Genomic DNA, 14,136 nt, shown 5'->3' on the forward strand with positions numbered 1-14,136 from the left:
GTTAATCAGAGATGAAGAGGCCCACACAGGATTGGGAACTGCATCACACCAGTCTTCTGAAGACCAAACCAACAACAATAGATATGCTCCTCCATGATGACATGAAATTAAAAACCAAAACACCATAAGCAACAACTTCGACAAAAACTACTCACGCAGTCTACATTAGTCGATTAGATAGGCTACACCAGTGAATTAGCTGTACACACTGTTCATACCAAAGGAAACAGTCCGAGCACTCCTTCAGCATCATCCTTTTGGAAACAATAGCAAGAAGCAAACTTCATAAGAAACAGTAAATACCAAATGGAATTTCATTTTTTCACTTAGTAATTACCCTTTTTCACAGGCATGCACACTACTGGCAAAGCTTGATAATATCTAATGCACGAATAGGAAGATAATTACTAGTACAGTTTCAAATTTACGGTTTACTAGGTTAGGTTCATTGCACAAAAAGCTCCTACACGTTATAACTGTGATTTCATTTACAGAAATGGGCAAAAAATAATATATACACGAAAAGTAGTTTTCATTGCTAGAAACATCCTGTAAGTGATTCACATCCACTTAACCCCCCCCCCCAAAAAAAAAATGAGGGGAATAATAACTACAATCTTAAGACAAATATAATAAAGCTATAATATACATGAGAATCTCCAACCAAGACATCAAGAGAACTGGGAGTTCTTATCAGGCCGGTAACGATTACATTCTGCCTATTTGCTGACACAGTAACTGCAATTCAGTTTAAAAGTCACATGCAAAAAGCCATAGCACTACTAAAAATAAAATAGAAACAAAAGTATCGATACATCAGTCGCCCCTAAAACTAACACCAACAACTATGCCCACACAGTGACAGTACACTCCAACAGAAGATAAAACAATAAAAATGAAACGACAAACAAGCAACACTTCAACATATGAAAACGATACACAAAGTACACTATGTAAGGACAATATGAAGTAGTTACATAATGATGGTTAAGAAGCATGCACCAAAATTAAGACACTGGGTATTTGCCAATTAAGCTATCAGAACTGTGGGACATATATCTATGAGTGAGTAGCAGAACTTCTTCCACAATATAAAAATTACACGTCAGGAAATGGAATTGCAAAACCGCCCATTTGACACCTCGTGGAACACACAATACAAATACATCATTCATAAATGTGAAAAAACTGATGGGAACAACCAGAGCTGGTAACATCAGACAGCTTACTCTTCAGTGAAGCTACCACAAATGGTAGCCAAAAACACAGAGCCAAAATTTTTCTATATATACTACCTGCTGCAGGTTAAGTAAGTAGGCATAAATGCAATATCTTCTTGTAGGTGTCAGTGAAATTATACTATATAAAATTATGTACCACTCATTATAGTTTCACAGTTTAAAATAACACATTTTAAACAGTTTCCAGTTATATATTGTTTAATAATTGCTTCACCTTGTAATATTTATTTTACAGTAATTATTAAGCAAAATGTTTAAACTTTTTATTTCTCAATGGATTTGCAAAATTGTCCTGGTGAAAGTCACAGGATTCTATAAAAATGTGTTAAAGTCAACTAAAAACATATGATCATGCTGTGATTATAATAGGTCACAATTTACACTGCCTCATTGAAAGTATCCGGACACTCCTATGTAATGCAGAATTGACCTCTACATGTGACGGGAGGCAGACCTGCCAATGTAAAAGGTGGGGAGTAAGGTGTTATCAATAGAGAAGCAATAACAGCAGAATGGGTTGATCTGGAAAGCTCAATGGTTTTGAATATGGAATAGTTATTGAATGTCAGATGAGTAACAAGTCCCTTAGGAACATTACAATTCGAAACCTGCCCGTGTCGACTATTGGTGATGTGACAGTGAAGTGAAGTGGAAATGTGAACAAACAACCACAGCTAAACTAAGACCAAGTAGACATCATGTACTAACAGATGGAGACCATCAAGCATTGCAGAGGGTAGATGCAAAAAAAAAAGAAATTGTGTGTCATCAGTGAAAGGAATCACTCGTAATTTCCAAAGTGCTATCAGAAGTCCAGCTAGCACAGATAATGTGTGCAGAGTTGAAAACAAAATAGGGTACAACTGTTGAGCAGCTCCTCATACGCTACATATTTCTCTAGTTGATGATAAGCAAAAACTGAGATGGTGTAAAGGGTGATGCCACTGGACAGTGTATCACTGAAAACGAGTGACTATGATAGATGAAACCTGCTATATCCTGTTTCAGTCTGATGGAAGGGTTAGGGTTTGACAAGTGCTTGGAGAACTTTACCTGCCATCATGTGTAGTGCCAACGGTGATGTAAGGGGGAAGGGGAAGGAGGGAGGGATAGGGGAGGAGAAAGAGGAAAAGTTACACTATGGGGGCATTTTTCATGGACCCCTCACTGCAGTTAATGAAACACTAACACTTTTTACAGTAGTCAGTACGTAAGAGGAGCTGTTTGCACAAATTGACTGTATCATCATGACAGTGCACCCTGTCATGTAGCAGCCTCTGTGAAGCAATGGCTTGTGGACAGTAACAATCCTGAAATGGACTAGCTTGCCAGGAATCCCAACCTTAATGCAATGGGACACCTTTCGGATGAGTTACATGGTAGACTGTGACTTCACTCTAGACGTCAGTGTCTTACACCACTACCTTCCCTGGTTTCAGCTCCTGAGCAGGAATGGGCTGGCATTCTTCCACAGACCTTCAGACACCTCATGTCATTGAAAGTGCTCCCAGCATAGTTAAAGCCATCATAAAGGTGAAGGTTGGACACATTCCACATCAATGCCCACCAACATCTGCCTGGATACTTTTGATCAGCTAGTTTACATAAAAATGAAATCAAGACAACGCTGCAAGGTTTTCAAAACTTACTGCCACAAATATTTAACACAAATGTCATCATCATAAACACCCCGGCATGAAATGATCTGCCACACTGGTCAACTGTAAGCGAAACACTATAATTTCACAATTCTGAGATCAAAAAAGTTTTGGGATACACTGAACAATGTACATCGAAAAAAGTTAGTATGAAGGAGGATCCAATTGCCTTGGACTTCAACCAAAAAGCTTTTTTTGGTCATCACAATAGTTTTCAGTGATGTAGATCTGATGTGATCGAGTCATGACTTGAAGAAGTGTCATGCTATGAACTAAGTGGCCAGTCATTGCAACACAGTAATTAAGACACAGTTAATACGATCACATATTGTAAAAATTAAAACTTCTGTAAATGTGTGGTGTGCAAAATGATAAATCAACAAGAAGGGTCCTCAAAGATTAAATGTGGAATATCTCACAAAAAAATTAGACTTATTGCAAATATTTGTGAATGAACACTCACTACATGTCAGTACTAGGTGCACATGGACTAAACTTCAGTGAAATAATATAATGTAGATTCAAAGGTTACTTATTTGCAATCAGTTATTGCAAAACAGTGCCATAAGGGTGGTGGTGGTGCGGCAATTTATGTTAGTAAACATGCAGAAATTTCTTGATCACCACAACAAAGAAGGATCAACTGAAGTGATAGGCATTGTGCTCCACAGTAATAGCCTTAAGTTGTTGTTATTGTTGTCTTCAGTCCAGAGACTGGTTTGATGCAGCTCTCCATGCTACTCTATCCTGTGCAAGGCTCTTCATATCCGAATAACTACTGCAATCTACATCCTTCTGAACCTGCTTAGTGTATTCATCTCTTGGTCTCCCTCCATGCTTCCCAACAATACTAAAATGGTTATCTCTTGATGCCTCAGAAAGTGTCCTACAAAACCAATCTCGTCTTCTAGTCAAGTTGTGACACAAATACCTCCCCTCCCCAATTCTATTCAGTACCACCTCATTAGTTATGTAATCTACCCATCTAATCTTCAGCGTTCTTCTGTAGCACCATTTTGAAAGCTTCTATTCTCTTCTTGTCAATACTGTTTACTGTCCATGTTTCGCTTCCATATGTGGCTACACTCCATACAAGTACTTTCAGAAAAGTCTTCCTGACACTTAAATCTATATCCTCTCTACTTCAACCATCATAAGTTATTTTTTCCCCAAATAGCAAAGCTCATCTACTACTTTAAGTGCCTCATTTCCTAATCTAATTCATTCAGCATCACATGATTTAATTGAACTACATTCCAGTATCCTCATTTTGCTTTTGTTGATGTTCATCTTATATCCTCCTTTAAATGCACTGTCCGTTCTGCTCAGTTGCTCTTCCAGATCTTTTGCTGTCTCTGACAGAATTACAATGCTCTCAGCAAACCTAAAAAGTTTTTATTTCCTCTCTGTGGGTTTTAATTCCTACTCCAAATTTTCCTTTTGTTTCCTCTACTGGTTGCTCAATATACATATTGAATAATATTGGGAATAGGCTACAACCCTGTCTCACTCCCTTCCCAACCACTGCTTCCGTTTCACGCCCTTCAACTCTTATAACTGATATCAGGTTTCTGTACAAATTGTAAATAGCCTTTCACTCCCTGTATTTTACCCCTTCCCCCTTCAGAATTTGAAACAGAGTATTCCAGTCAACACTGTCAAAAGCTTTCTCTAAGTCTACAAATGCTAGAAATCTAGCTTTAGCTTTCCTTAACCTATCTTCTAAGAGAAGTTGTAGGGTCAGCGTTGCCTCGAGTGTTCCTACACTTCTACGGAATCCAAACTGATACTCCCAGAGATTGGTTTCTACCAGTTTTTCCATTCATTTGTAAAGAATTCGTGGTAGAATTTTGGAACTGTGACCAATTAAACTGATAGTTGGGTAATTCTCACACCTGTCAACACCTGCTTTCCTTGGGATTGGAATTATTATGTTCTTCTTGAAGTCTGAATGTATTTCGCCTGTCTCATACATCTTCCTCACAAGGTGGAAAAGTTTTACCATGGCTGGTGCTCCCAAGGCTATCAGTACTTCTAATGGGATGATGTCTACTTCTGGGGCCTTGTTTCATCTAAGGTCTTTCAGTGCTCTGTCAAGTACTTCACACAGTATCATATCTCCCATTTCATCTCCGCCCTCTTCCATTTCCATAATTCTGCCCTCAAGTGCCTTGTCCTTGTATAAACCCTCTATATACTCTTTCCACCTTTCTGCTTTCCCTTCTTTCCTCAGGACTTGTTTTCCATCTGAGCTCTTGATATTCATACAGGTGGTTCTCTTTTCTCCAATGGTCTCTCTTCATTTTCCTGTACGCATTACCTATCTTACCTCTATAGATATATGCTTCTACATGCTTACATTTGTTGTTTAGCCATTTTGCACTTCCTGTTGATCTCATCTAATTTTTGAGACACGTGTTAAGTTAGCTAAATATAAAAAGATTAGACTGTGTTGCCTACCACATGCTGAAGTAATGTGCCTTTTGGGTGGGCTTAATAGTGTTGTCAGCCAGGCTGGTCCTCATGGCCTTACTATACGTGGTGATTTTAACATAGATCTCTCTTCAAACAGTATAGTGATCCTGAAGCTCACCAGTGTATTAAGCTCAAACAATCCTTTACATACAAGCTCAGAGACTAGAGTAATGGACACACACTCCAACAGATTATGCTATAACCAGCAGAAATGTTATAAGGTAAATTACATGAACTTAAATTTTCTTTATACTTACTATTTTTGTCCAAATATAGATAGGCCTATATAAATTCAACTGTGCCAAAAACAACAAAAAATGTTCTACAGAAATAAATTCTGGACAGATAATATGTTCGTGTGCTTTCTAGTACGAACTGGTAGTGGAAAAGTGGAACTCTGTGTACCATGTGAATGAGTTCTATTGCACCCTGTTCAGACATTAGGACTAAAACTCCAGATTCACAGAAATCTAGAAAGTAGTTAAACATTTCCACAATGTGAGTAATGTCATACAAACACCCACAAAGTATTATTAGACTCAGGCAGAGTATGCATGATCTAAAGCTGCTTCATAAAGCTATTTCTCTGCAGATTTTTAAGGAAAAACACAATCAGGCAAAGATAAATTTTAAAACTTAAATTGCTAGCCACAGAAGCAGATTTTTCAAAGCACTGACATAAGTAAAATATCCTGGGAGCTAACTGCCAAATACTTTGAAGGCCCAAGATGATGAACATGAAATGTTTATTTAATCTAATCTAATACCAATCAGCTTAAGACATGGTGCTACTATTGTGGAAAACCCAAATACTATATGTAAGACATTAATAACTATTTCACTACCCTTAATGGCCAACTGACTCACATTATAGATATACAGGTTGAGACTCCAAGACACCTCAATCAAAGTGCTGAGTTTGAACTTATGAAGGTGAATGTACATGAAATACACTAGGTAATACATAAACTAAATAGAAAAAATTACCTGGGTGGGGTGGCATATCAAGTGCAGTTACTATGGTAAGACTATGCACTTGATTAGATCTGACAAAAGCTTTCAACACAATAAATCATAGTTTACCTCTAAGAAGTCGAAGTCATGCCATTCTGGAGATTCAACCAAGGAACTTTTAGCACCATAACTGTTGAGTCACAAGCACTGCACTTCACTGACTTGCAATTTGATGGTAAAACTATATACTTTCAATCCATTACTGAAACAGCGGCATGCCATCTACATCAGAACTCAGTTCTAAGTCCCTTTCCCTTCCTTGGGTCAACTGAAGTTCACAGTACCACCCATCCGCTTTAACACATTATTGTGTTCTGTGACGTCCTAGATGATGTGGCAAACATGAAACTGAATGTGTTGGCAGAGAGCGACTTGAATGTTGAAGTGACACTCTCTAGTGTGGTATGTCCATGTTTTTAATTTGTTTGCGAGTGTTGTTAGTAATTCATTTGACTGCTTTTGTGTTGTTTGCAAGAATAACATTTAAGGTATTAGTTGTCGTTTGTTAGTGGGTTAGAGCGATGCAGAAAATCATGGGCAATAGATTCATTCTGAAATTGTTAGTGTGGTTGGAGGTTTAATATTACGTTCCTTTTTTCATGGATATGAAAATGGTAGTTCACAAGTAGGTTGCTGTCACAATAAGGGATGGCATGTTGACCACAACTAAATTCCCACAGTTGTTTGGACTAATTGCACAGTATGTGAAGTGTCATTTTGGTGGAAATACAATCAACCAAACTTGGTGTATCTTGTCTCAGGTACCAGTATAGTATTCTTTCCGGAGGGGTTCCTTGTTTGAGAATTCTAGGCTGACCATTTGATTGTCTGCCATACAATTTCCATCGCTTGTTAATTGTTATGAATTTTTGGGTAGCGTTTTTAGTTGTGGGTAATTACGTTGGACTGTGAGGGGTGGGCATTGTGGTATTTGTTTTACCTACATTGGGAGGTCAGGTTTTCAATACTAAGTATATGAGTTGAGTTTTGGTATTATGGCACCACAGACATCATTTGAACTACACATGTCAAATGAAAATTTTGATTCCTGTTTTTAAAGTTTTTACTGAGGGTTTTGTTTGCTTAAGTTTCGTTGTCTTCATTATGAGGACTGTTCTTTATTTAGTTTGTCCCCACCCATAACAGTATAGTTCCTGTGGGTGTCCCATTAGTGTCATTTTTTCTGCAGTTAAATACTTTCTGCTTCATTTCTGTCTGTTCACACATGTAAAATGTCACATCACATCTGCCATTTGTATACACTTCAAACACAGGTGGGTGCCATCTTGATGACATCATTGGTAGCAAACAATGGGTAGTACTGCAGTCTTCTCCTTTCCTCATATATAGGCCTAGACATTATTAATGACACTGCAGAATAGCCCATGAACTCTCTTAGTATAAGTTATGTAGATGACAGCTCAACCCTAATCTATGGAAGAGAATGTAAGGAGCCACTATGTGCTGCTACTAGTGGGATAACAGAACTAATAAAATACTTGTGAATGTCACCAAATATTAAGTACTGCTATTTAAGAGGCAGTACTTGCAACACCATCCTACATAATATTGGCAACAGAAACTGGTAGTAGTAAATTTCTAGGTATGTACACAGATGAAAATCTATGGTTGCCAAACAAACCATCTTGCACATGGAAATATTATAGCCAACTTGCAAAGATAGTTCCTAGCCAAACATTTGCAATAATATACAACAGAAGTCCTTTCTTAACTACGGAATTGAATTATGCACAGCTGATGAATCAAAGACTTATAGGCCCTACATAGGATAGGCCACAGCAAATCATGTCAAAAATGATTTGTGCAGTACAAATATGTAACAATATATTCTTTATACACATTTGTTATACAACAGCCAGTTCAAGTGATTATGCACGGTGATCTAATTGACTATACCACCATAACAAAATTAAACTACTTTAAGAAACGAAGAAAATTAAAAATGGAAGATTGAAGTTGATACATCACTGGGTTGATTTAACAAACTACCAAACTCCCTAAGAAAGTGTACGTGCATTGATTTTAACACAAAATTAAAATCTTTTCTGATAGAACTATTATGTTGATTTCATGCAATGAATTTTAAGACACTACTTGTGATATTAAGCAGTAGAATACCAGATCTAAGGTAATAAACATAAGATGCAACAATTGTAATATGTAACATATTTTGAAAGTGCAATTACTATTGTACTATTATTTCTGACATTTGCAAAAGCTTTTGTTGTGTTTGCTCCATGCAAAGAAAATCTACAAAAAAAAAAATGTTTGTCATAATTACAACACCAAGAAACACAACAATTGTGCAACACTAGATATTAACACCCAACTGCAAAAGATAGTATACACCTTAGCAACTATAATTAAACACAGAAGGAATAGTATGATTTAGCAATCAACTTAAACCTCCAACAAATGCATGAATGCAACCGTATTTCATGTGGTGACCTCCTTGCCTGAGGCACGTGATGTTATTGCCAACTTATGAGGGAGTTTTAAAACCTTGTTCTCTACATAGTGTTGCCACAAGTTTGAAATGCACTACACACACACACACACACACACACACACACACACACACACACACACACACACACACACACACACACACACACAAACTGTAACTCTAGAGAAGGAACAATATTTGACTGACTAAAAGAACTCAGTGAAAACTTGAATTTAGTTTCCTTCTTTCACGAATGTATGAAGTCTTCATATGTCAAACTCAAGACAGCTACTCTGCTTTTCTTTTAATATCAGTACAGTGAAAGGAGAAAGAAACTGAAATGTCTAATCTGTTTCTTAAGATTATTATGCTTTATATTAAAACGAATGTAACATTTTGATGTTAGAACTTGTGGGTGAATTAACAATTTACAGAGAAGAATTAAGTACACTGGTACTAAAATTTCCCAATTAGATTGCATTAAAAAGGCTTTAGGTTTCTAATTATGACAGAGAAGGGTCAATATTTTGCAAATGAATGTAGTGTTCTATGATTAAAAGTTCATAATAGCAAGGGTAAACTGTCAAAGCAGCTCTTGACCTGTTTGAATAGCTAAATAACTGAAGTGCAAGGTACACTTGTTGTCTTACTAGGTAACTCAATGAAACAAGTTTATATTTACACTGCAATCAATATGTGCTCAGCACCATATACATAATGATTGCACATGGATTTACTTGGTAATTATTGTATGCTGTTCCACTACTACCAATGGCAATATTTTCAAATACAATAGCTTGGAACTAAACTAGTTTATAGTAATGCCCAGCAGGTGTTGGACAATAAGACAACTAATTTATGTGCTACTTATTGAGTCGTATCATACTACAAAACATGCTACATATTGTACAAAGTTAGTTGCTGCACGCCTTCCGTTTTCATTGTTTTAAAACGGAAACTTAATAAAATAAATAAAAAAATCCTAGCGTTTAACCTACATAGGTTTGGTAATGATTGGAGACAGCACCTTCCCCATACACATCCTATCACATAGTAAAACCTTTCCACTGGAGTATTGGCATGTCTTTAACAATAACCTGAAGAATAAAATTATGCGGCTATACTAAAAGAAAACCTTAGAGCAGATCCGCGTTATATAGGTCAAATTATGAAACTTATTAAATGAAATGCCGGTAAAGGCAGCGTCCGTAAATATAATATGAATAAAAAACGAACTACATATACAGGCGTTGTACTCACCATCACCATCACGTCGTCCAAGTTTCCGACAAAAAGCTGTGCGTACAACAGAATATCCCACATAAGCAAATCCAGCAAAAATCGCGGAACATAATGCTACTTTGTTAACAGTTTTGTCTCCTGTTGAAGTTGCCATTTTATTTCAACACATATGAACCGACAGCAGAATCACATTAAAATTCCTTCCCACTCAAGCATTTCACAACACACAGCTGTTCATAAGCAACAACATTTACACGCCCACTTTACATACAACCACACATCACCATCGACCACAGCCAGCCATCGGAACAATTCACTCAGCAGACGACGAGCAAAGCAACTATGTCTCACAGATAAAACAATCACGGACTGGAAGTCGATTGTGAGAAAAGTCAGACATCGAGCAAAGCTGAGTGGAATGTGTTGGACTTATCTTTGTACAGTCTAATGTTTCTCGTCCTCACATGAAAAGTGAATACTAAGACTCGTGGTATGACACAGTGCTCTAGAAAGTTAATTGCCAAATTTATAATTATATATGAGCCAAAAAGTGGAAAGTAATGAACAAGGCATGCAGCGATCGGGATAGGAAGTTTCTTGTAATCCTCCAATAGAGTAAATGAGAGCAGTTTACATGTGACAAAAGGGAAACGATTAAAAGAATTCATGTAAATCCTTAAGCAAAGAAACAAAATCTATTGGAAATTTTGCCGCAATTGCTTATGTTTTTGACATCAGCTATGTCAGGTAAGGAAACCATATCTCTTGGTAACCTTGAGAAAAGTTTGGAAAGGGGCCGATCTCAGGGAACGCTTTTATCGAAGGCCAGCTGAGGAATACTCTGTTTAAGTCAATAATTATGAACCTACCCTTATAGTTTGTTTGAAACCTTTGGTTCTCAAAAGAAATTAATAAGGTAGCGAGACATTTCAAAACGTTTCCTTTTGATGACCAATACACCGCCATACACAGCAGAACACCTGTGTTCTCTCTCTCCATTTCAACTAAAAATTCTTTAAACTGGCCATGACTAGGAGGTTTAGCTACAATGGAGTTGGTAGTTTTAATCACGAACTTCAGAACTTGGCGAATTTCTTCTGGAAATGTCTGTACACAAAATAATGGTAAGTAGCTATCTTCAGACCTATTTCTTACGCTGGTCATACTTACCACCCCATCTGTTGAAACCGAGGCAGTTTTATCGAGTGGAATACGATATTTTTCAATGCACACAGCTACAGCATTTTTTGTATCCTCCCTGCATGTTGCATTTTTGTGTGGCTATAATCCCAAAAATTCTTGTTTAGAACTTGTAGATGAAATAAATCATACAAAAAGTGAAATTGGCGCTGTATCATTTGTGTTCCAATACTCGACAACCGCTGTTGATAAAGCTGAAACAATTTTATTGTTGGTTGGTTATATTCGAAGACATTTCGATTGTTGTAGCTTTCACTGTTTTAGCAGACGATGATAACTCTTTAATTTCTTTTGGAAGAGCCAAACTTAACAGGTCCAAGAGTCAAATGGCTCGCGAGCCGCAGTTTGCCAACCACTGGCATAGAGCAATGTAGAAACAGGGCAGCCTTTGCATACCCATCTAGAAATCGTGAGGGGGCGGCGTTGTTCGTCCGTTGACGATCATCTTAGAGTTCGCGTCACGTAGGAGTTCCATGACGACAGTGATAAATGACCACAGGTAACGCATGTCAGAGAACTACTTCAAAATAGTAATGATCCACGCGATAGAAGGCTTGACTAAAATCAATTGACGCCGATGCACCCTTCAGAAAGCATGCCCTCGCCAGTGCGAACAATTCACGGTATTCACTGAGCACTGTTTGAATGCTGTCATTTCCTAGCGACGTTTTGAGTGAAACAACTTGGTGTAAGGTCTGAGGTATATATGTCGCCAACAGCACAGAAAAAGTCTTGATATCACAATTCAGGATCATCAGTGGGTGGTAATCTTGTATCTGTGAGATTGTTTGTGAATTGGTATAATCATCCCTTCCAGAAATATCCAGGGAATGGCACGTCTGTAGATTGCAGTTCGCGACAGATGTCCGCCCATAGGGTGGCTAACAAATGTTGAAAGGTCTGGTAGAAATCTAAGGGGAGGCCGTCAGGGAAAGGAGATTTGTTTGCCGCCCCCCCCCCCCCTTTTTACCAATGGTGTCTATCGCTTCTTCTTCCGAAATTTCTTCCAGCAAAGCTACCACCATTGCCAGGGTAGTGATGTCGTAAATCATCTGAGAAACGTCTGCAATACCGTTGGATCGGTAATTTGAGATAAATAAACCTGGGAATAATAGTCGTGCAATGTGGTGCCTGTGTCGTATTGTGAGAAGAGGCGACGACCGTCCTTTATTTCGAATGAGTGTATCAGCGCCATTTCAGCGTCGTTTACGTTCACGTAGTACGTGGAACATATACGGGCATTCACTTGCTATCCTAGCGTTCAGCCGCGATCGGACTACCGCCCCCCCTCCCCCCCCCCCCCCCTTTAGGTGGCTTTGCGTGTGGGCGATGATCTGAGCCTTAGCAGGGCGAGTCGCTGTTTGTCGTTCCAGAGATGGCACCATGATATCACAGTCCCGCAGTACCTTGTAGCAGACATTTGGGGCATGTCTGCACCCAGCTGCGTGTCTCAACCATTGTTAATCAATGTTCGTCCTAGGGCAGGTCTGGCAAAGCCCAACCACCAGCGGACCTTCATAGGATAAAAACGGAGACGGATTTCACATGAATTCCATGTATCCTCAATGCTTTGGTGACAGTCCGTGAAAGCTAGGTGTACCACGTTTAACTTCCAGTGACTGCAGCTTTTCCACTCTCGTTGTCCACGAAGGGCGATGGCACATAAGTGCGCTGAGTGGTCCAAGAAGGCTGCAAGCCACAATTCTGCATCCTGTATCTCACTGGCGAAAGTATGTGAAATGTAAATCCGATCACTGCGTCTGGAAGAGTGATTCGTGGACTGTGTGAATTCAGGTTGATGTCCATGAATATTTTCTGAAGTGTCCACCTTCTGCAGATCCCTGATTAGTGTCCCAAGTTCCAGGCATGGATTATGTCGAAGAAACTGGTCTTTGAGATACTGCTGTAGAATCCTTGAGCATATTCTCATTTCGAATATAATAAACTTCCTTGAGACTGAGAAGCTTATGTCCACGAATCAGCATGTTTTTAGAAAGCATCGCTTGTACAAAACTCAGCTTGCCATTTTCTCACATGATATTCTGAGGACTATGGATGAAGTGCAATAGGCAGATTCCATATGTATGGATTTCTGGAAAGCATTTGACACGGTGCCCCATTGTAGGCTATTAATGAAGATACAAGCTTATGGAATAAGTTCGCTGATATGTGAGTGACTCGAAGACTTCTTAAATAATGCAACCCAGTATATTGTCCTAGGTGGCGAGTATTCATCGGAGACAAGCATATCGTCAGGAGTGCCCCAGGAAAGTGTGAGAAGGCCTCTGTTGTTCTCTATAGACCAGGATTGCCTAGAAAATAACGCACCGCATTTTTTTTCTCAGTCGAAAACAACAATACGAATGCGAAACCTTACATATGTATTGTTTGAAGTCTTCTGAGTAAGCGCGCCAAGTTTTCATCACTTCCGGCTGATAGTGTAGCTGCAGAACAGTTTGAAAATGGCATGTGTGGGTGATGCCCGTTACAAGCAACGAGCCGTAATTGAATTTCTCACTGCAGAGAAGAGACTGTGGGAAATATTCTCAAACACTTGCGCAAAGTCTGACGACAGAAGTACAGTTAGTCGCTGGGCATGGAGGGTGAGGTCATCAGAAAGTGGTTAGGCGGAGCAAAACGATTTGCAGCGGTCAGGAAGACCGTCCGCAGCTGTCACACCTGACATGTTGCAGCGAGCTCATGATGTCTTTCGCGAGGACAGACGCATTACGACACGGCAGTTGGTGCTGCATCTGTGAATCATCAAAGGAAGTGTGGATGCAGGGGTGGTGGCAAGGGGTAGGCGCCATGGGGGCTATTCCCCCCCCCCCCCCCAGTG

General features: G+C 38.9%; 1 protein-coding gene across 4 annotated transcripts in view; it reads right to left on the bottom strand.

Annotated features, from left to right (window-relative positions):
- Positions 1-10,445, bottom strand: part of LOC126298666 (uncharacterized) — a 218,917-nt gene extending 208,472 nt beyond the window's left edge. For 2 of the 4 annotated variants that reach the window (XM_049990095.1, XM_049990094.1), the window contains exon 1: positions 10,116-10,445. In XM_049990095.1, the coding sequence (XP_049846052.1) occupies positions 10,116-10,251 (136 nt within the window). In that variant the 5' untranslated portion in view covers positions 10,252-10,445. The remainder of the gene's footprint in view (positions 1-10,115) is intronic. The other 2 variants (XM_049990093.1, XM_049990092.1) reach the window with 2 other exon arrangements.
- Between the last annotated feature and the right edge of the window lie 3,691 nt (positions 10,446-14,136).

This window comes from Schistocerca gregaria, chromosome X (genome assembly GCF_023897955.1).
Source record: "Schistocerca gregaria isolate iqSchGreg1 chromosome X, iqSchGreg1.2, whole genome shotgun sequence".
In the NCBI taxonomy this organism is placed as follows: Eukaryota; Metazoa; Arthropoda; class Insecta; order Orthoptera; family Acrididae; genus Schistocerca; species Schistocerca gregaria.